General features: G+C 38.5%; 1 protein-coding gene across 5 annotated transcripts in view; it reads right to left on the bottom strand.

The window, feature by feature from the left end:
• The window catches only part of Senp7 (SUMO specific peptidase 7), a 104,512-nt gene that overhangs the window by 41,404 nt on the left and 38,478 nt on the right, over positions 1-24,630 (bottom strand). Inside the window, exons 5-7 of one of the 5 annotated variants that reach the window (XM_038344866.1) lie at positions 16,547-16,744; positions 8,145-8,198; positions 4,479-4,670 (exon numbers count right to left, since the gene is read on the bottom strand). The exons of 1 other annotated variant lie outside the window; for it this stretch is intronic. In XM_038344866.1, coding sequence (XP_038200794.1) covers positions 4,479-4,670; positions 8,145-8,198; positions 16,547-16,744 — 444 coding nt within the window. The remainder of the gene's footprint in view (positions 1-4,478; positions 4,671-8,144; positions 8,199-16,546; positions 16,745-24,630) is intronic. 3 more of the 5 variants (XM_038344867.1, XM_038344868.1, XM_038344869.1) reach the window with 3 other exon arrangements.

Here is a 24,630-nt window from a genome sequence, read left to right as displayed (position 1 = left end):
AGATAAATCTAAGATGAAAAGAATTGTGAGGATATTACAAACTACTATATTCCTCAAACTGGAAAACTCTGGGGTAAAATTATAAATTCCTCAACACAGACAAACTATCAAGACTGAGTCATGAAGAAATGAAATCTAAACAGGCCAAAATGAGCAATGAATTCTGATCAGTTAGAAAATGTTTTTTGCGGGCAGTGGTGGCGCAAGCCTTTAATCCCAGCACTCGGGAGGCAAAGGCAGGCAGATCTTTGCAAGTTTGAGGCTAGCCTACTCTACAACAGCTAGTTCCAGGACAAGCTCCAAAGCTACAGAGAAACCCTATTTTGAAAAAACAAAAGGGGGGGGGCTGGAGAGATGGCTCAGCGGTTGGAAGCTTTGGCTGCTCTTCCAGAGGACCTGGGTTCAATTCCCAGCAGCCACATGGCAGCCCACAACTACCAACTCCAGTTCCAGGGCACCTGACACCCTTACACAGACAGCTATGCAGCCAAAACACCAGTGCACATTAAAAAGAGAAAGAAAGAAAGAAAGAAAGAAAGAAAGAAAGAAAGAAAGAAAGAAAGAAAGAAAGAAAGAAAGAAAGAAAGAAAGAAAGAAAGAAAAGCAAAGAAAAAAGAAAATGTTTTTCCATGAGAAAAAGTCTAAAAGGCAATGGTGTCTCTCCAAAAAGTTACCCATGGCTGGTGAGGTCAGAGACCCTAGAAGGGAACCTAACCTACTGTTACCATTTTCCTAAACCAGTATGATTTTTAACTGCATTCTAAATGTTTATCCTAATATCCACAGATGAGTGTAGTTCTCACTCCTCATCAGAGAAGCTTCTTTTTGCAGCAGATAGAGACCATGTACAAAGCCAAAACTTGTTGACAGTGGTTTCTGTCCCACCTAGTCCAGCAGCCATTCAGTCCCAAAGAACCACACAGAGACCTACATTAATTATAAAATGGTTGCTCTATTAGCTCAGGCTTTCTTGTTAACTCTTATATCTTACATTAAGCCATAATTCTTGTCTGTGTTTTTGCCATGTGACTTGATACCTTTATCAGTGAGGCATTCTCATCTTGCTTCCTCTGCATCTAGGTGATGACTGCAGGCTGGGCCTTTCCTCTTCCCAGAATTCTCCTATTCTGGTCATCCCGCGTATACTTCCTGCCTGGCTCCTGGCCAATCAGCATTGTATTAAACCAATACAAGTGACAAACCTTTACAGGGTACAAGACAGAGAACAAACAAGGGATGCCCAAAAGCTACTGATGCATGTACAATCAACCCCTACACCTAAGGCCCAAGGAACATGACAAAAGGAAGCCAAAAGGCTGGAAGAGCCAGAGGATTAGAACTGCTGCTGCTGCAAGACATCTCAATATGACAGGTAAGATGCACCCATGGAATTTCAACAATATGGCTGCCTAAACTAGATCTGAACAAATAAACCACCAGTTCAAATGCTAATGTGAAAAACGGAAATCTCACAAGATCCTTCCCCAGATGAAGTGCTATAAGCAATTGATGTCTGCTGAGAGAAAGAGCTTTAGTGTTTTTCAGGGATAAGCCACTATAGGTTATGCAATTTCATGTCACTAGCTCTAAACATATGTACACAAAAGAAACACTAATGACTGCAGTCAGGATGTAATGTATGACAGAAAAATGAATGGGTGAAAAATGAATAAGAAAGACTAATGAATCAGCAGGTTGCATTTATACATACATATGTGTGTATATATGTATAATATACAAAATAATAATAATTAAAGAAGAGGGCATAAATTTGAGGGAATTAGGGAAAACAGAAGTAACTGGAATAATTGGGAATACAGGAATAATAATAACAATTGGGGAAAACAGGAATAATTGGAATAATTAAATGAATTAAAAAGAATGATTAGCTAGAATAAATGTAAGGTAAAAATTACTCCAGACCTAATAAAAAGTGTAGTAATTAAGGTTTATATGTTAAAACAATGAAAATTGCCATGCTGAGTAAGTAAATACACTACCTAAAGTAGGTAATTTAAGGTCCCTGTTTATCACTGGTATTTCCGATCACTTCTTGATTTCTGGTTATTCTGTTCCCCACATACTTCTACTCCAGTTGTCTGTAACAAGGAGTAGTAATCATCCTTGGCAGGATAAGGCTAAAGTAGAGTTTTCAATCTTCACATAACACTTGCTCACATGCATCATGCCGTGCACCAGTGAGAAGAATGCAGAGGAAACCTTGGTTTCTATGGCTACAGCCTGCACTCCTCCACCCAAACTGAGCTTGCACTGATGCTCCATATAACAAGGGCTAGCATGTTCCCATGTTCTTTACAATGACAGACCAACAATAACAATAATTAGGACAGACTGTCTCTGGGAAGCTCTAAATACTTTCTACATACCCATCCTGCTGCTGAAAGGAAGTGGGAAGAGGGTGGTTACAACAGATGCCTATGTTCCGTATAGTCTGTCTTCATCTTGTATCACACAGTTGTATTGGGACATATCTACTGAAGGGATGGCACAGCCCTAAGTCAATACATTCCCACTAAGTACTCTGAATTCTCCTTTCAAAATGACTCATTTTAAGAAAAGAGGGAAGGAAAGTTTCACTTGCAAAATAATGTGATAAATGCATTTCTAAAATGTCTAATTATACATTCAATCTACTACCTGGATAATAATATTGAAATTCTGTTTTAATTAAATTTTTGTTATATTTGTTTTATTTTATGTGCTTGAGTATTTTGCTTGCATGTATGTCTGTGTGCCAGTTGAGTGCCTGGTGTTCACGAAAGTCAGTAGAGGGCATTTGATCCCCTGAAACTAGAGTTATGGACGGTTGTGAACTGTATGTGCGTGTTGGGAACCAAACCCAAATCCTCTAGGTGCTCTTAACCACTGAGCCGTCTCTCAAGCCCAACACTGAAACACTTATTGGAGAAGGAAAAATTTTTAGAAGAGACTGTCTGGCTAGCTTTAATTATCAATTTGATATAATCTAGAATAATAATGGGAAGAGTGTCTCAATGAAGTCCTGTTTACTCTAGGTAAGCCTGTGGGCGCATTTGTGGCAGATGGTCTTAATGGTGTTAACTGCTATGAAAGGCACCATTCCATAGGCCTGAGCTATGTAAGGGCAAGAAAAGCAAGTTGAACACAAGCAAGTGAGCACAAATGAGCACACATGAGCATACATGCGTTTATTTTTCTCTGGTCTTGACTGTGGACGTGGGGTGATAAGCTGAACACAAGCGAGCATGCATGAACATACATGCACTTATTTTCCCTGGTCTGGCCTGTGGACGTGCTGTGATAAGCTGCTCCAAGTCCCTGTCACTGTGACTTACCCACAATGATGGACTATAACCTGGAATTATGAACTAAAAGTAAACCTTTTTCCCCTAAGTAGCTTTTTCCAGAAGATCCCGTCACAGCAACAGAAAGGAATAGAACAGAGACTAATTACAAAAGTTATTTTTGATACTTCAAGAATCAGAAAACAAATATGAAAAATTCAGAAGTTCATAAGAAATAAAAGATACAAGTTGTTAAAAAAAATGTTAAAAAATTTGTTACAAGTCTTTAACGGGGACCATAAGTTTGAGGTTTACAGTGAAATTATGAGCTTGAAGATGATACTTAGGGGGAACATTATTACCACAAGAAATTTCGCTGACACAAAAGCTCTGAATTCTACAGACTAAAAGCAGGAAGTAAGTTTGACTATTCTACAGCAAGTAAACATTTTTAAAAAAACTAGAAGTCAAACTTGGTGGTGTACACAGTAAGCCCAGCACTCAAGACAAAGGGTCACAAGTTCAAGACCTGGGCTACAGAACAGAAATTCTCTCTCAAAAAAAAAATCCAGTAGAATTCATTAATTGAGCATCTTCTAGCCTTTTTGACAAAGTAGTACAGTAAGCTGTCGTTGTTAACTCTATTTTTAAGTAGTATAGTAAGCTGTGCTTGTTAAAGGAATTCAGCTACTGCAAATCATCCTTGATAGCATTGTCTTCACCAATTTGTTCAATAATTATCTACTGAGCACTAAAAGCGAGGTTCAGTTTTCCTAGTATAAGCATGATGAGTAAACACGGATGGACGGATGGATGGATAGACAAAGGACAAGTGGGTTGATAGATATGAATTCACAGAGAAATGTGCAGACAGATAGGTGGAAGGATAAACAGGAAGAGAAAAGGAGAAGTGGAATTATTTCCATTATACCAAATAAATGTATGATGCTAAAACAGGTAACTAAAGCTTCATTCAGGGTTTGTATCCATTTTTTCAAAATACAAGAATAGACTTTTGATTCTGATTATGAGCCATAAACTGCTGCTTCCAAAGCCATTCTACCCAGTGGGGGAAAGTCACAACAGCCATTAAAGCACATTTGTCTTACATTTACAATAATGTATCTGGGAGGAAAGATCAGGTACATGAGAATAAATAGATATAGATTTTAGTAAAGTTACCACTAGACATACCTTTCAGATAAAAAGCTCTTGTGATGATTTACATTCTGACAAGACTCTAAGCTGCCATCAGATGATGAAGAAAGTTGATCTGACTTCAGGCTGGCTGTACCACTCAAACTGGCCTCAGATATAGGTGGGATCTTTAAGTATTTTCTTCCTAACTCCGTTCGCAGGATATCCGTCAAGATAACTCTGGGTATTCTGCCACATAGAATGACAAACACTGTACTGTACTAGAGGGTTTTTTTGAGGGGGGGGGTAGAAAAAGAAAAGAAAAATATGTACCCCATGAAGTTGAATTTTCAAACATTGTCACTTGAGTTCAAGTAAGCTCTTTTAGAATTGTAACAGTCAGAATTCAACACATGGAAACTCAAAATTTGGAGTAGATACAATCTTTTGTTTTTAAAACTACTGTTTCTTATAAATTATGGGACAGATTATCACCATGTGACTATATCTTTAACTTTACTAACAGATACTATGGCAGTACTTAAATGTTAACCAATTTTTCTCAAAAAAAGCTTTTTTTCAGTAATTATTAAAAAATATCACCACAAATTAATCCATGAAATTTATGTTTTCATTTAGCAGAAAGGTCCTTGAATAACACTTGTGATCACCAAATGATGAATGCTACGTCCAATAAGAAAGACAACCTTCAGATTATATCCATAGTAGTGTGGAATGTTTCATTCCACAAATGAAACAGTACTCATACTTACAGCAATGTTTATGTTAATATTATAATAGCAGCGAGTGAGCAGATAGGTTAAATGTTTAGAAATGTATAGTGTGTTTTTAAATAAAGTTTTCTAAATTGGTGGACTCTATATCACATATACTGTACGTCTTTACGTCTTGTACCTTCATAATCAAAAACCAGGAGCAGAATCAGCTTGGTTACTCAGATTCCAATGGGGTGGGGGGAAAACACTTGACCCTACTGAGTTTTTCAAGTCAATTATTTTCATTTGCTAGAGGCAGCGGAAGTTTGGTTGTTTTCTGTTTGTTTAGTTTTTATTTTGTTTTGCTATAATATTTTTAAAATATGTATTTAATTATTTTACTTGTGTATAGTGGAAAGTCAGCTGCCTTGGATCTAAAGTTACAAATGGTTGTAAGACACTTGATGTGGGTACTGGAAACGAAACCTGGGTCCTTTGCAAGAGCAGCAAAAGTTCTTAAACACTAAGCCTTCTTTCTAGCCCCAACTACTAGTTTGTTTTATTTTGTTTTAAGACATGTTCTCATTTTGTTGTCCAAGCAGGCCCCCATTTGAGAGTCAATCCATTTGGCTTCAGCCTCTCCAGTAGCAGGGTATGGAGTACAGACAGGTGTTTGTTATCAATGGATAATTATTTTGTAAAGTGCTCTTGTTTCTCCTTTATCAGATGCCCCCACCTCCTCTTAACTATAACAAATATGTAGCTAACATACTTTGCTGATATTTTGTGGAAATAAGGGATATATTTTGAAAAGGATTAAGTACTTTTGCTCAATTAAAAAGGTCAACTTCACTGAATTTTGTTGAATATTCAGAAGTACTATTTACTTTTACTATGTAAAGACACTGTGCTCCTTTCACTATATCCAGACCTTATAAGATGCAAGACCTTCAAGACCATGATAGGGATACCCCTGAAACAGTTTACCTGAGCTAATGAGAGCTCACCAACTCCGGCCTAACTGCGAAGGAAGCAGCATAGGACCAAACTGGGCCCTCTGAATGTGGGTGACAGTTGTATGGTGGGGGCCGACTGTGGGGCCACTGGCAGTCAGACCAGGATTTATCCCTACTGTTTGTTCTGGCTTTTTGGAACCCATTCTCTTTGGAGGGATACCTTGCTCAGCCTAGATATAGTGGGTTGGTTCTTGGTCCTGCCTCAAAGCAGTGTGCTACTTTGTTGACTCCCCATGGGAAGCCTTAGCCTCTCTGAGAAGTGGATGGGAGATGGGAGGGAGGAAGGTGGGGGAAGGTGGAGGGAGCAGGAGGGGAGGGAATGGGAACTGGAACTGGTATGTAAAATGAGAAAAGATAGGGTTTTTTTAAACTAATTAATTAATTAATTTCTTTTTCAAAAAGATGCGGGACCTTAGAACTTTAGGACTAGTGAGATGGCTTGGCAACCCGAGCTCAATTTCCAGATCTGACATCAACGTTGCCCTCCAAGCTCGACAGATGTGCTGTAGTATGTGCACATGAGCAGTCCTCACACATCATTCACACATACGCATAAATAATGACAAACAAAATCAGCCACAAATACTAACTATAAATTAGTTTTCTATTTTAAACACTGAGAAACCCAACCTCCCAAGTCTTCTAAGTAGCTCTTCCCTGGCTGCCTTGTCTTTGGGCATTGCTTCTTTCATTCTGTAACAGTGGGTTATGGGTAACTAAGTACTTCTCCAGGTAGGTACTTCAGGAAATCCTTGAATATCTATTTCTAGTACAACCACCATTTTTTAAAACAGTTACAATGGGGGCTAGAGAGATGGCACAGAGGATTAAGAGCACTGACTGCTCTTCCAGAGGTCCAGTTCAATTCCCAGCAACCACATGGTGGCTCACAGTCATCTATATTGAGATCTGGTGCCCTCTTCGGGTATGCTGACATACATGCAGGCAGAACACTATGTTCATAATAAATAAATCTTTAAAAAAAAAAAGAAATGCCAACTACCATTTCTTACCTCTGTTTAAGTATCTAACAATAGCATAATTTAAAGGTGTCTTCAAGTGTTCAGTACCTAAATTAAGCATTTTTTTCCTAAAATAAAGGGGTTATATACAAAGAATTTTAGTACTAAACAATGCTGAAAATGATAAACTGGCCTAAAAAAATCAGCAAGGAAAAAATATTGCTTAGAATGTTCTTTTGAATAATGAATGACTGTCCAATTCCTTCAGATTGTTAGGAGTCTCTGGCACGGAAGCAGAGCTATTCATATACCCCAACCCATCCATGTCAGCTGACCACTCCACCGCTGTGAGGGAGATGGATCTGGCAGCCCCAGGAGGGACACTCATGGAGTGGGAAGGAAGGAGCAGACCCACCAGATGAACCCTGGTGGATGACGGTGTAACTGAGGCTGCAGCCAGAGGCCCTCACATCCCACTCTCGTGTTACTTGTTGTGTTAGGAGAGTTTAAAGAAAGAGAAAAATCAGAAAAGGGAAACTGAAAATTTGAAAAGATAAACAAATGTAAGCTGAGTATGAAATGTAAATCAAATAACAAACTCAGAATTCCTTCCTAGAACAGAAAAACCAACATTCAAACAAAAATTTAGAAGGTAAGACACCAAGCACTACAAGTTGCATTTCCTGAGGTACTGCAGACCTTGAAGGTCCCCAAAGCTGTCAAAGGTTCAAGGCATAACCTGACATGCCCCTAACACTTTGTTTTTCAACTAGAAAGCACTCTACTACTATGAACAAAATAAAGAATAAGTAGAACACCAAAGATTAATGAACTAAGTAACATATAAAATATGTAGTAAAGCCCAATTCCGATTTTACTGCAGATAAGAACATTAAGATTCGGGAGGGTGAAAGGGTAAAGAAAGGTTCCATGGCACAGGAATTATGAGCTCAGGCTGTGAATGCTCACACATAGGGCAGGAATCTGATTCCACCACCAAGTAACACTTCTTTTAGGAGAGTTACTTACCCAGATTTCTGTTTCTGAGCACTCATCACTTCATCTCTAACATGGGCAGAGTGTCTACCTTTGACAGTGACAATTAAACAAAACAGTAGACAAAGCAATTAGCACAACTGCTAGCATATACACTCAAAGTAAATGGAAACTCAGCTGAATTTTCATGTTATTGAAGTCTTGGTCAATGTTAATTTTGATAACTATTAGACTCTGCAACCTTGATAAAAATCCAACCTTTTGAAAAGTAAGTGTAACTTACACATAGCAATGACTATGGTCATTTACTCAACTCTTCAGAATTCATAGTCATTGTCCAATACCTTCTATCATCTATGGATAAAAATCCACTTTGGACACCTTAAGAAAAAAAGGAGCTTTGTGTGAGAGAATATAGACTAAATTCATAGCAGCTAAATGTCTTTGGGATTACAACTCTATAAATTAGTACTGTCGCTATTATTCAGAGCTACCTTGTATTTCAAGAAGTTCAGAAGTTTTACAACCAATCTCAACCTGGAACGAAGGAATGAAAGTTGTCATGCCATACGCTATATCCAATTTGTTTTCCTGAATATGTAAATAGTATTAGTAAGTAATATGAGACAACAATGATTACACTTCAGAAAAAAAATATAGCAAACCAAAGCAGAAACGAATATTGAGAAACAAGTGTATTGAGAAAGCTGTGCCAGCTTCTAATGACTCCATGGCAGGCATATCCTCGTGACTGTTACTGTATAGCTTAAGTATAACAAGGTAACTATGAGGTTCAAATATTTACCAAACATAGGGAGACATTAAAAAACTAATGATATATTAATATGAAAGTCATTTCAACAGCCATTTTTTAAAAAACAAAATTTATTGAAAAACAGTAATTAGACCTGCTAATATAGTTACAATATAATAAAAACTTACATGGCTAATCCAATTTCATTTTTCTATAATTTACATTCATATCATCCTAAAAGTGTAGTATGTGACATGTTTAATAAGGACATCATAATCTCATCTCTCAGATGACATAATTCAAACTATACCTTCTAAATCAGCATCTTAAAGTATATAAGAATTATTAGTTTTTTATTTCTATTTTCTTTTTCTAAAACATTTATTTATTATTATTACATATGTGTGTGCACATACCAGAGCATGGGTATGTAGGTCAGAGGACAGCTTTTGGGAGTTAGTTCCAGTCTTCTGCTGTGAATTATAGACATTAAACTCAGGTTGTCAAGCTTGCACACAGAGTGCTTTTACCCAACAGCCATCTCACTGGTCTGTAACTTTAGAAGATTCGCAGATCTTCCCCCCCGCCCCCGGAGGAGGTGTAGGGGGTGTGGGTGTGGGTATAGGTATATGTATGTGTTCATGTACAGGTGAATACATGTTGGGTGAGAATGTGTGCATATGTGTACAAGTGTGTGCATGTGGAGGACAGAACACGACCATGGGTACTGTTCCTCGGGAGCTGTACACTATTTTTTGTACAAAGTCCCTCACTTGGGACCTAGGGCTTGCCAATTAGGCCAGGCTGGCTGGCCAGTGAGCCCCAGTGCTCCTCCTATTTGTGGCTGGCCAGTGCTAGGACTGGAAACACACACCACTACCTCCTACTTTTTACACAGGTGCTGGGATCAAAATCAGGTCCTCATGCTCACACGGCAGACACTAAGCAGACCAACTAAGCTATGGACCCAACCCCAAGAGACACAGATTTCTTCATCCTTTTGCAAAGCTAATTTTTAAGTGAATAAATTATCACACAATTAGAATATTACTGGTCTAAAAAAATCATAAGGTAATCACAGTATTTGAAATATATTGCACTTTTTGTTTCAAATGCATAATTTAAGAAAAATAATAAATATATAATTTAGATACATTCCAAGTATCAGTAACTCTCTTTAAAAGAATATGCATATATTATGTCCTATACTTCCCTAATAATCTCTGCTGGTCATAAACAAAAGCAGGAGTAAGTTCCTCCTCCGTGTGTGTCCCGCTTAGCTCCTGCTGACCAAGGCTAATAAACACTTGGAAATTTTCCACCAGGAAAACAGATGCAAATCACATGTGGAAATAAGCCCCACAGAAAAGTGTCCTGTCTTTCAGAGAGCCAAACACACCAGAAGAATCACTGATTTTAAACATGTGTTTTCTATTTGTCCCATTAGTCTTATCCGGAAATCAAAAGGTCAAACTGTCCTTACATAAAAGACAAAGTACGGGGCTGGAGAGATGGCTCAGTGGTTAAGAGCACTGACTGTTCATCCAGAGGTCCTGGGTTTCGATTCCCAGCACCCACTTGGCAGCTCATAACTGTCTGTAACTCCAAGATCTGATGCCCTCACACAAGCATATATGCAGGTAAAACACCAATGCACATGAAAAAAATACATTTTTTTAAAAAAAATAATATATTTGATTCACTGTTGATAGATGCCAGAATGAAAGCAAATTTCTACCAAAAAGTCATTTCTGTAAATGAACAGGTAATTTTTGTTTATTTAAAAGTTAAACTTTAGAACAAAATTTAAAAGCAAAAGTAATTTTATCTTTTTATTTTTCTGAAATAATATGTCCTAGCAGGGTAAAAGTGAAAATAAGGCAAAAGTCCTCATGTCAAACTTCAGGCCAACTGAAGGAGACGCAAATCTCCTACTGAAAACAGTGAGAACACATTTATCCAAAGTCGTACCCAAAAGAATTCTCCAATTTCTTTATTTGAGAAATTCTTTTCCTGGTTGTCATCAAAATTACAGAGCCAAAAATTCATTCTGATGGAGAAAAATATGTATCAATAAGGTTTTGAAAATATATCTCAGGTAAGATGTGATTGTTTTTTTATTCAGCAAATACTTATTATTTAGTATATGCCTAGTGTTGCACTAGGAAAAAAAATAAAATGTAATGAAGTCCCTATTCTCATAAAGTTTACTGCCAAGGATACAAAGAAGCTAAAAAATCAAAACCTGAGTGCACCGATGAATAGGCTACCAAGCAGGATGAAAAGATGGCAGTCAGAGACACATGAAACTCAGTGTTCAGAACCAGCGGAGATAAGTAAAAGTGGAAGAGGAGATTGTTTACAAGATAAAAAAAAAGGAAGAAAATGTATGAAATGGTACAAGGCATTCAGTGAGATATCAACAGTTCCTCAACAACAACCAAACATGGAGGAGACACAGCCAAAGTGCCAAATTACAACTTTACCTTGACGGTTACGTGGATCTGTAGACAGATATAAACTAGTGAGTATCAAGAAGTCTGACTTTTTAATTAATATAATGACTTCATAAGAAAAAGTATGTATGCCCAGGAAGCTCAAACAAGTTACTATCATAATAATAAAGACACAACATTATTAGGGATTAGACTGGAGCACTGGAAATAAACATGAAACATTATTTCAATATAGATTTATTTTGAAATCAAAATCACTAACATAGTAAATGATGGGATGTAAGAGATGAAAAAACGGGGGGAGGGGGGAGTTTAGGGCCATTCCCAAGCTCTAATTTGTAGAACTGGGTGTATGGGTGTGCCATTCTCTCAAACAGCAAAGTGACACAAATATAAGAATGAGTTAAGAATAAAGATTGTTTGTAGTTTGGAATAAGTCTGAGCTTAGCTGACCTAGACCTTAGCAAAAGAGAACTGGATTAGTGAAGCATGATTAATAAAAACTTGGGGTCAGAAATTGGGGTTCAACCTGAAGATCTGAAAAGCAAAACAGCCAGCCACTGGCTCTTACCTCGACCTCAGTCCAAAAATGGCGATCCTGCCTCCAGGAATCTCAGAGGGCGACTGTGTCTGAGAGCTGTCTTCCCCCTTCTTATATTCCTCTCTAGGGCTGGGATTAAAAGTGTGTGCCATTATGGCTACTGGGATTAAAGGTGTGTGTTACTATAATCTGGTCTATAAGGCTGACCAGTGGGATTGTTTTACTCTCAGATCTTCAGGCAGTCTTTACTTATTAAAATACAGTTGAAATGCCACTACAGATTAGCTGGATGCTAGGAATTGAACTTGGGAGGGAAGGAGAAGAGGGGGAGAAAGCTAGATCTTAAAAGAATGTTACACTAAGGCTTCAGGAACACATCATTTAGTTGGTAACAATTCTTGGGGAAAACTATACTTCAGAAAGAACAGAACACTACACAGTTGTGGGAAAGTATGGCGGTAGAGGGGACTAATGATTTTGTTGTCATCTAGAGGAAAATTGAAGCTTCCTTCCAAAACAGTCAGAAATATCATTAAAGTCATTCTTCTAATTAGATATCAGCACTGTTCAGAGATTACTTTTTCAATATTTCAAAAGATTAATGCTAGAAATGAAAACACTAAGAATAAACCAATTTAAACTTATACAGAACTATTTTGTATCCTGTTTTAAAAAGTTAAATTTCTATCAAATACGATTTATTAGGACAGTCTCAGTAAACATTTCATGATTTTATCCTTTAAAAGAATTCCATTTTAAATTTACTATGCTATTGTTTTATGCATATGCCTGCATGTATGGTTGTGCAACATGTCTGTGCACAGTGTCCACTGAAGCCAGAAGAGGGCATCAGATCCCCTGGAACTGGAGTGACAATTATAAGCCACTACATGGGTGCTGAGGATCCAAAGAGGACCTCTGAAAGAGTAGCCAGTGCTCTTAATTACTCAGCCATCTTTCTAATCCCAAATGTTCTTTATTTAATGTGTGTGTGTGTGTGTGTGTGTGAGAGAGAGAGAGAGAGAGAGAGAGAGAGAGAGAGAGAGAGAGAGAGAGAGAGAGAGAGAGCGCAAGAGAGGAGAGAGAGTTATGCTTAGAGGTTTTAAGAATCATTTTTATTTTTAAAACTAACTGCTTAAATGTGCCTTGCCCTCTCAGAAGAGTGGAGAGGGGGTTATGTGGAGGGAATAGGAGGAATGGAGAGAGTAGAAACTTCGATTGGTATGTATAATGAAAAAGATTGTTTTCTTTTAAAAAAAATTAAATTTTAAAAAACTAACTGCTTAAAGTTAGTAGCTTTATCTGGATTGTAGCTTAAAGTATTTGCTATCATCCAGATGACAGACCATAGTGGCAGACAGATCTTTGTGAGTTCAAGACCAGCCTGGTCTCTAGAGTTCCAGGCCAGCCAGGGTTACAAAATGAGGACATAATGAGAAGCTGTCTCCAAACAGAGAAAGAGAGAGAATTCCAATTCTAGACAATAATATCAAAGCACTACCATGGCAAGGGGTAAACTATTCTGATTCTAAACAATGTGCTAACCCTAAAAATTATTTATTTAAGAGCTAAAACTGTAAATGGAAATATAAAGTATTATATTGTAGTTTATAAACTCCTACTAATTCCTACTTTTTAGCACCAAACCCTACACACAATTTAAAAAATAGGAGGCTGGAGATACAGCTCAGTGGCTGAGACCTTGCTGCTCTTGCAGACAGCTAGAGTTAGTTCCCAGCGCCCACACAGTGGATCACACTATCTGCAACTCCAGCTCCAAGAGAGCCAACACTTTATTCAGATGGCTGTTTTGGTATATGTACATACACACAAATAAAAATTTTTTTTCAAAACACAGTTTTGTCTTGTTACTTTTTTGTATAATTTTTTATTGATATTTATTGAGCTCTACATTTTTCTTTGCTCCCCTCCCTGCCTCTCACCACTCCCTTCAATCCTCCCCCAAGGTTCCCAAGCTCCCAATTTACTCAGGAGATCTTGTCTTTTTCTACTTTCTACTTCCCATGTAGATTAGATCTATGTAAATCTCTCTTAGTGTCCGCATTGTTGTCTAAGTTCTCTGGGAATGTGGCTTGTAGGCTGGCTTTCTTTGTTTTATGTTTAAAAACTACCTATGAGTGAGTACATGTGATAATTGTCTTTCTGTGTCTGGATTACCTCACTCAAAATAATGTTTTCTATCTCCATCCATTTTCCTGCAAAATTCAAGCTGTCGTTATTTTTTACTGCTGTGTAGTACTCCATTGTGTAAATGTACCACATTTTCCTTATCCATTCTTCGGTAGAGGGGCATTCAGGTTGTTTCCAGGTTCTGGCGATGACAAACAAAGCTGCTATGAACATAGTTGAGCACATTTCCTTGTGGCACGATTGAGCATCCTTTGGATATATAACAAAAGGTGGTATTGCTGGGTCTTGATAAAGGTTGTTTCCTAATTTTCTGAGAAACCACCACACTGACATGCAAAGGGGTTGTACCAGCTTGCATTCCCACCATGTCTTGTTACTTTTAAAAATTAAGCTGAATATCTATTATATTAAATATGAAAGTTATATTTTCATATCATTTCTTGTACCAAATCAATGTTTGTAAAATATAAGACTGCTCACAAAAACAAAAGTAGTGAGGATCCAGATTAAATTATATTTAAAATACATGCTAAAAATTTAGAAAACAAAAAAATAAAAAGGGATCACAGTGGTGGAAGAGCTCTGGAAAGAGAAGTAGCAGAGCACAGGGGCTATGCTCCGGAAGGGGAAATGGGGAAAATGGGGGGAACTGGAACTATCACAGTGGAAGGGATAGCAATACAGAAAAGGTAAGGGAGGTAGACAATACTATGGATGTTTGAAAAAGCCACAGGTAAACATATTGTTTGATGGTTAATCAAATTGTGTATATGTAAATATATAGAGATAATATTCAAATAAAAAAGTAGATAGGTAGGTAGACAGATCCAGTACTGGCATGGGAAACTCTCTTCAAACTGTTGACCAAGAGAGTCCAAGAGATTTCAAAACAATATAGGCTATTGCCATTGCCCTGGCTGCCTTCCAGAATTTGAAGGTAAGACCCTATTGCTGAAGACACCATGCACTTCGGAGCCAGGATCTGACCTGGAAGCCTTCTCCCTGAAGACTAGTCTCATAGCATCTGAAGTGCTGTGCAATCTGTCAAGGGAGAGAAGCAATAGTCTTATCCAGCCGTAAAGCCTGTGAACCACAACAGTGACCAACATTATAAGGTTCCCCTAAGGATCCAACAGTGGCATTTTATCTTGGGAGTAAACAACAGCCCCCAAACTGGACTCTTATTTAATAAGAGGGAATCCATGTCTGCTACTGCAAACCTAGGCAACTAAGCTAGTTAAGTCATAGAACCTAGAGGAGAGAATCTACTCCTGACTCTTCCCACAGACTAGTATAATCTCTAACTGCCTTCTTAATCCTTATCCTTATGGCCTTATAGATGAGTGTAGTTCTTATTCCTCATCAGACAAGCTTCTTTTTGCAGCAGACACAGGCCATTACAAAAAGCTAAAACTGATCAAAATGCAGAGAACAACTGAGCACCAAGTACCCAGCCACAACTGATACATGTACAATAATACAACCCCTATACCTAAGGCTCAAGGAACATCACATTGAAGAAGCAGAAAGGCTCTAAGAGCCAGAGGATCAGAACTTCTGCTGCAAGATAGCATCTTCTGTATATAACAGGGAAGCTGCACTAGTGCAATCTCAACAATATAGCTGCCTAAACTAAACCTGAACAGGGTCCCCACCCCTAGATGAAGAGCTACAAGCAATTAATGACTGCCAACAGAGGGAGAATTAATCTTCCTCAGGATCCACAAAGTGGTCACTCCTAAAAAATATCCATATGAGCACACAAAAAGAACTTGTTAAGTTGTATTTATATATGTATCCATAAATAAATATGTATGTATGTATGTATGTATGTATGTATGTATGCGACAATAATCATAGAAAAAGAAGACATAAATTTGAGAGGAAGTAGGTAGAACCTGAATGTGTTTGGAGGGTATAAAAAGAGTGGAGAAAAGATGCAAACACAGTATACATGTGAACTTCTAAAAAAAGGTTCTTAAAGTAAAAAGTAAAACCTGCCTGAAAGTGATATGCTAGACTTTGTTGACTCCCCTCTCTGAGGAGTGGATGGGGAGTAGGGTGGGGGGAAGGTGGGGGAAGTGGGAGGAATGGTGGGAGTAGGAACTGAAACTGGATTGTAAAATAAGAAAAGATTGTTTTAAAAAAATTTAAACTTTTAAAAAATTCACATAAAGTAAAAGGTAAAAAATAAGAAATATATGCAAGCAAACATGAATATGCACATATATTCAAATATGTATACATGTTATCTTTTATATAATAAATTCCTATAATACATACATTAATCATAAAGCAGATAAGTTAAATGGAATAAGAAACCTTTTTGAATACCTTGTCAATCCCTTTAGTAAAGTACAGAACCATCACTTAACTGAAAATCGGGGTGGAAAACTAAGGCTTGTTCTAGAGTAGAGCGTACTCATAAGCATCAGTCTTCAACATCATTTCCAAAAACCTTGTTTTCAAGAATATTGGATTTATGCTATTTCACATGGAGTAAATTGAACAAAATCAATACCAAGTAACATACCTTTCAGATAAATTAAGGCTTTGGTGAAGAGGGTCTAATTTCTGACATGTCTCTACGCTGTCAACAGATGTCGAAGGCAATGACTCTGATTGCACCTTGCTGGTATCACATAAATTAGCATCATTTCTAGGTAGGGTCTTTCTGAATTTTCGTCCTAAGTCCGTCCATAGAACATTCGTCAACATAACTCTGAGATGCCTGTTATATACATAAATAATACATATGGTCTAAATGTTGTATAATACATGAATTTATTACAAACTGTAACAAGTATCTCCTAGAATTCTGAATTTCAGTACTTTGTGAAATTTAAATACTTATAAACATTGTAAGTAAAAAATGTCTAGCCATTCTCACTGACACATTATAAAGTAAAGCCTACTTCACTTACATTGGGATTTTCTTCAGAATTGGATCAGACACCTATAATCATCTTCACAGATCTGTACAGCTTTGGATTCCTAGCCACTCACCTATGCTTTTCCACAGTTAGTGGAAGGTGGATATGCATCTGCAGATCTCATCACAAAGGCAACCACTTTCTGAATTACGTGTGTTTTTGCTGTAGCATGCAGCAATTTAGAAAATACACTAAAACTAAGAGGAAATGATACTCTTATTTTACTTCATCTCTAACATAGATAAATAAAACATTTGTATTTAATGATAACAACTGTGGGGATCTCTGGAAACACTAGGACTGGCAGAGAATGATCTTCTTAAGGCAAGAAGGAAATCAGGTTCAATGCAACTTAGCCAGTGTTGGTTCAAAATTCTAGATTCTGACTTCAAGCAGTTTATTTTAGCCGTATTTCAGCACAGAATAATTTGAGGGGAAAAAAGTCTCCTGCTGATAATTAACCAAATCCTATTAAGACAAGCTTACAGTGACACTCTTTACAAAGCACATACAGGCTCTTCCACAAAGATGGTTTCTGTTGACTCAGAAACGATGCTCAAGATTAAGAGTCTATGAAGCCCGGTGGTGGTGGTGCACACCTTTAATTTCAGCAATTGTGAGGCAGAGGCAGGGGGATCTCTGTGAGTTCGAGACCACCCTGTCTGCAAAGTGAGTTCCAGTACAGCTAAAGATAAACAGAGAAACTCTGTCTAGAAAAACAAAAATAAACAAACAAAAAAAACTGGCTAAGGGTCTATGGAGAATGACTGTGGCAAACATGATAGCCTGGGGTATTTAGGTGAAGCATGGCCCTACAGAGAGCAAAAAATCACTAGGTTATAAAGTATACCAATTCCCAGCTTTCTCGGTGGAAAGCAGGTAAACATGCCTTTCCTTTGAAGAGACGAGGCTGTGTGTTTAACCTTCCTGGTTTCCCTAGTGCTTATTTGTGAGTACAGGGTCCTAATGTTTTCAGCAAATAACATCAATAGACAGCCTGATAAATGTGAGCAATTTCCAATTTTTGCTTCATCACATTTGTGTTCATTTCATATGTTGCTGACAATATCTAAAAACTATGTTCAGTCCTCATATCACAGAACAGTTTTTGCAGGGGTATAAACAGGCTACCACGCAGACTTCAAACAATGTCAAATGAGGAATAGCCGAAATGTTAATCACAAGTGTTAAATCAAAAGTCTATTTGATGCCATAGGAAGCACTTTTAGACATCTTTTCATTATTTAACAAATATAATAATATAAAAAACAGAAAACAAAATGCTCACATATTTTCATAATAATACAGGAAATTTCCAAATGCATTTTAAAAATGTTCTTAGCAGCTATTTGGGGACAGACAGAGCACCAGACAACCTAAAAGAAAGAAGGTCCACATCCTAGGAGAACTTCCATGGAAACATGTTAACTAAGAAAAACAAATTAAGGTACAGAGAAAACAGAAATGAGTTGATATCTCTTTAAATCAGTAACAGTATGTTCAACAAATATTTACAGAACATTTAACAAAATAACTATGCTAGTAGGATTTAAAGACATTATCAGCAAACAAAATAGTTCTTGTTCAAACCATCATTTAAACTAACTGAGAAGAAATAGGAAGGAGAAGTGATACTATCATTTCCTCTGAACCAAGTCAAGAAGGGTTTTGTTATAACGATGCCTGTTACAAGTCTGGACATTAATATCCCACACAAGCTCATGTGTCCAAACACCTACAGATGTTCTACAAGACTGTAGAACCTGGCAGTCATGTGGGTCACTGGGAGTTGGTTTTAAAGGTTACAGTCTGGTCCTGCTTTTCATCCCTGCTCTTTGCTTCTTGGATCAGCAGCTTTGTGAACAAACCTGGCAGCTACCATGTAGCTGTTCCCTCATTCCTGTCCCACCAAGATAGACTAAACTCTGAAAGCAGGAGCTGAAAATAAACCTTTCCTGCCCTAAATTGTTAATAACCTTTAAGTTAAAGTATTAAAGAATGCAAGGCACTCTACCAAAGAAAATGGACAGAAGCTGAAAAAAAAATTAAGGAAACATAAATGTTCTGGTATGAGTATTGCCTGTTCAAATAAATAAAAAACAAAATTTATTAATTTGTTTTAGCTCCCAGCTGAAGTTTCTCCTCCCTCTCCTTCCAGTTCCTCTCCCCCCCACCATTCTGCCTTCTGTTCCCACACCCCAATCCACTCCTCCTCCATTTTTGTTTAAGAAAGGGCAGGCCTCCCATAAGTATCAACATACCAAGTTGCAATAAAACTAAACACCTCCCTATGTATTAAGGCTGGTGCAGGTGACCCACAATGAGGAACAGGGTCCCAAAAGCCAGTAAAAGAGTGGGAGCCAGCCCCTGTTCCCGCTGTTAGGGGTCCCACAAGAGGGCCAAGCTACACAACTGTTACATATATGATGAGGGCCTAGGTCAGTCCCATGCAGACTCCCTGGTTGTCAGCTCAGTGTCTGTGAGCCCCTATGAGCCCAGGTTAGCTGATTCTCTGAGTTTTCTTGTTGTGTCTTTGACCCTTCTGGCTCCTACAATCCTTTCTTCTCACTCTTCTGCAGGATTCCCCAAACTCCAACTAATGTTTGGCTGTGGGTCTCATCTGTTTCCATCAGTTGCTGGATAACGCCTCTCTGATGACAGAAATTACATTATTTATCCAAATGTCTAGAGTGAAAGGAACCATGTATGACCAGAATAAGACTGTGTAATTAGTATATGGTGGACTGTATGAAGGAGGTAAGGGGGTTTTTTATCTGTATTTTGCCTACATGTATGTCAGTGTGAGGGTATTGGAACCCCTGAAACAGGAATTACAGACAGTTGTGAGTTTTCATGTGGGTGCTAGAACTGAACCTGGGAACTATGGAAGAGCAGCCAGTGCCATCTATCCATCTCTCCAGCCCCAAGAGATTTTATGTCAATAAGAACTCTGTAAGGAACTGAGCTAAAGACCTCATGTTACATTTTGGCAAAGAATCTGCTGCATTTTGTCTATGTCCTGAAACCTTGAGTAGGAATGAATTTAAAGTGAACACAAGTCAGCATGAGAACTGCGGTGTGATTACTACTGACCGTTCATGGATAAGTCTATTAATGAGAGCAACAGATAGAGCAGAAAGATATGGGAAATGTGCTGCTGGTGGGAAAAGGAATGCATATGAAGTTACAGACAAGGCTGCTGAGAAAGCAGCTGTACAGGTGTTAAAGCACAATAAATATAGATAGATAGATAGATAGATAGATAGATAGATAGATAGATAGATAGATAGATAGATAGATGATAGATAGGTAGGTAGATAGATAGATAGATAGATAGATAGATAGATAGATAGATAGATAGATAGATAGATAGATAGATAGAGCACTCTGTATAGGAAAGGAACCAAGAGGACAAGAGTCCACCTATGGAAAACTCCAGAGAAATGCAAACTCATTCTAAAGAAGGGAGCCTAAACTGAAAATGCCACTCTTGCTCAAAAACAGCTGCCATGGGAAGTATACATCACCCCAGCCCTGTGTCCACACACAAAGGCTAATTCAAGTATGGTCCACGGCCTTCAGGCCCCATCTCAAACTGGCAGCACACTCCACTTATACTGCTATTGCAGGCAGGCAAGATGTAAGATGGCCAGGCATTGTGAGGCAGGGGTGGGACCCCTGCAAGGAGGCCCTGAGAAGCCACTGAATGCAGTTTGAAGGTGAAGCCTAAGTTGTAATGGAGACCCCAGGATGTTGGAGATGCCAAAAACATGCAACATCTACTAAAGAAAGCTAAAGACACAGAAGCCATCCAGTCCAAGACAGGGGCTCTGTATGCTGCAGGAAGCAGAACTAGAGTGGGTCTGCCCAAACCCTTTAATGCTGAGATGAATCCAACAGGAGCCCCTGACGCCAGGCATAGAACTGCAACATTTGGCATCTACCCTGCTAGACACACTTGCTTTGATCTGAACTTTCCTTGCTATGAACCCATTCCTCCTTTAGGGAATGAGAATATTTGCTCTGTGCCATTATTACTGAAAAAAATGTGATTCAGTTATGACTTTACAGGGACTCACAGTTAAATTACCTCCCTCAAGAAGAAACCTTAGAATGGAGTTGGAACAACTGAAAGTTATGGTGCTATTTAGAAATAAACATAATGCAGTTCATATTATTAGATGAAAATGAGACTTTAGGAGTAAAGGGTGGAATAAAATTATTTATTGTGATATGGTTTTGATTTATTTTTTGTTTATAGGTGTTTTGCTCATATGTATGTCAGAAAAGGGAATCAGATCTCCTGGAACTAGAGTTACAGGTGGTTATGAGCCACCATGTAGGTGCTGAGAATTAAATCTGGGTCCTGTGCAAGAATAATAAGTGCCTTAACTGATGAGCCATCTCTCCAGCCCTTATAGTGATATGTCTGAATGTCAAGCTGACAAGATGTGGAGTTGATTAAATGGTTAAATGTCATGGTCAACTGGGTTTCAAATCACATGGAAACAAAGTTCTGGGTTAATCTATAAGGTTGCTTCCAGAAAGGTACCACCCTGACTGTGGATGGTATCGTGTCATAGGCAGGAGTCCAGAATAGAATAGAAAGGAGAAAGCAAGTTGAACATCTCATTGTCTCTAGGTGCTTCTTGACTAAAGTCAAGATTCAGTTTGATAACATTCCTGTTGCCTGGCCTGCCCTGCCACACTAGATTCTGTGGTAGTTTGAATAAGATTGCCCCCACCTCAGGCACATATGTTTGTTCAGTCCCCAGTTGATCTGCTTAGCAGGATTAGGAGGTGTGTCTTTGTTAGAGGAAACGTGTCATTGAGGGTAGGCTTTTAAGTTTCAAAAGCCCGTGCCATGCCCAGAGCCTACCCTACCCCTTCTCTGCCTGCTGCCTGAGGATCAGGATATAAAGCTCTCAGCTACTTCTCCAGCACCATGCCTGCCTGCTTGCTGCCATGATGATAATGGATTAAACCTCTCAAATTGGAAGTAAGTTGTCAATTAATTGCTTCCCTTTATAAGAGTTGCCTTGGTCATGGTGTCTCTTCACAGCAATAGAAAACTAACTGAGATACCTGAAGTCTCTGCACCCCAATAAACTTCTCTACTGACACAATAATCCAAATCAGACCAAATCAAACCAAATTAGAAAAAACCCAGGTTTAATAGATACCTACACTCCTGGTGGCCTTCTAACCCCCTGAGAGGAGATGGGGAAGAAAGACCAGAAAACCACATGTTTGTTCTCTGGGGTACAATTTATATACCCTGTGGGAGTAGTCTTGAACATCTCTGAGGAGGGATCATCGTTTGGCAGGCTTTCTCAGAGGTGGAGTCTGGACTGAGGCAACTCCCATAGGAGAGGACTTGGGATGGAACTTCCACCCAAACATTCCAGTCCCTTTGGATATATGGATGCCAGGAGCTATGGTATGGTCTTAACCCAAACAATACCTTTCTTAAATCATGAATCAAAAAACCCCTGCCTTCCTCAGATTATTTCTTAGAAGGAAATTAATATAACAGTAACAAATATAATCTTAAAATGTACATGGAAGGAAAAAAACTGAATAGCTAGAGAAATCTTGAATAAAAAGAGTAAAACTTGAGGTATCACAATGCCTGACTTCAAGATATATAGACTCACAAAATAACACAGGTATTGACATAAAAACAGACAGATCAATGGAACAGAGTAGAATCTTTAAGTAAACTACAGGAGACTGATTCTTAACCAAGGCACTAAAAACTAACAATAGAGAAAGGGCATCATCTTCAATAAACTGTCCTGGAAAAACTGGGTATATAAATGTAGATTTCAATTTGACTCCAATTTCCCACAGCACACAAACAAAACCAACCTTAAGTAGGTAAAGAGACACTCAGGTGGTGGTGGCACATGTTTTTAAGCCCAGCACTTGGAAGGCGGAGGCAAGAGGATCTTTATAGAGTGAGTTCTAGGACAACCAGAGCATCACAGGGAAACAAACGAACAAAAAGAGGTGGAGAAAAGACCTAAATGTAAGGCCTCAGCCTGTGTAATTAATGTGCTACTGGGAAATATTTCAAATCATTGCTACCTTCAATTTCCCAGATAGACCCTGAGAGACAAAAGAAACTAAAGAGAAAACTGAAAAACCTCTACCCTTACAGGCTAGCTTTCACAGTGCTGAAGGTGCTACGCTTGTTACCAAGGGGAAGAGTCATTACCAATCTTACCTAGCTGTTGTTAACTCTGTGGCCTACAATAATAACCAGCCTAGCAGGACACTGGTGTGACAGTGGCACTTACTCTCATGGAAGTAATTATCACCTTCTGATTCAATTTAAGAATTTAAGATGGAACCCATACCTGGACGCTGCTACTGTGGACAAGAATTTGTGGTTAGATAGAATAGGCACTAAGAAAGAACCTACTAAGCCGGGCGGTGGTGGCGCACGCCTTTAATCCCAGCACTCGGGAGGCAGAGGCAGGCGGATCTCTGTGAGTTCGAGAACAGCCTGGTCTACAAGAGCTAGTTCCAGGATAGGCTTCAAAGCTACAGAGAAACCCTGTCTCGAAAAACCAAAAAAAAAAAAAAAGAAAGAAAGAAAGAACCTACTAATATTATTCTGCTAACTGGACATAGTACTAAATCAATTCCTAATAACCTACTACCATACACATAGGTCTCAAGCCTCATCTGAGAGGTTCTTCTTGCAGTAGACGGCAATTACACAGAGACTACAACTGTTAAGGAGCAAGGAATAAGACTTGTGTGAGCTCAAGCCAGATAAAATCCCAGCGTGGAGAGGATCATGGAGTTCCTCCCCCAGATGAAGAGCTACTAGCAGCTGACGGCTGCTGGGAGAGGGGGATGAGTTTTCTTCAAGGGTTCGGCCTTTGGTGAGTCAAAGCCACTCCATGGGATGGTGACACATCCAAGACTTTACAGACATTACTAACTGGTCTGAAAAACCGAGGACACAGAGTTGGGTAAGTACAGAAGCTGGTAGGAGTTGGAGGAGGAGGTGAAGAGATCAGTATACAATGTGTGCAATTCTCAAATTAATAAAAAGTAGTATCTTAAAGACATCTAAATAACTAAATGAAAACATGAGAAAGTGAAAGAAATATGTATAAGATGGAAATATTAATAAAGTCAGATACAGCCTAAAAATAATAAACTCTAGAGCTTAAAAACGTTATCAACTAGCTGGATGTGGGGGTGCAATTTTAATCCCAACTCTCAGGAAGAGAGGCAGGTATATCTTTGAGTTCCAGGCTATCCTGGTCCGGCTGCTAAGTTCCAGGCAAGCCAGGGTTACATAGTGAGACCCTATCCTAAAAAAAAAAAAATTAACTGAAATTTTGAAGTTTTTTAATCCACTAGAGAGACATAGGATTGCAAAGAGAAAAAAAGAGATAAGTGACTATCTGAGGAAATAATGGCTAAAATGTTCCAAATCTGATGAAACAAGTAAATCTAGACATGCAAGAAACTCAACAGACTCTAAACACGGTGAACTAAAGGCAAGGCAAATCTATGCAGGTTGTGGTCACTTTTAAAATGGGGAGAGGTTATGAAAATAAGAAACAAATGATTCGGATGGTGGTGGTGAACACCTTTAATACCAGTACTCAGGAAGGCAGAGGCAGAGGCAGACAGATCTCTGAGGCCAAGGCCAGCCTGA

The sequence above is a fragment of the Arvicola amphibius genome, chromosome 10 (genome assembly GCF_903992535.2).
Source record: "Arvicola amphibius chromosome 10, mArvAmp1.2, whole genome shotgun sequence".
Lineage (NCBI taxonomy): Eukaryota > Metazoa > Chordata > Mammalia > Rodentia > Cricetidae > Arvicola > Arvicola amphibius.
This window is presented reverse-complemented; position numbering and strand designations above follow the sequence as displayed.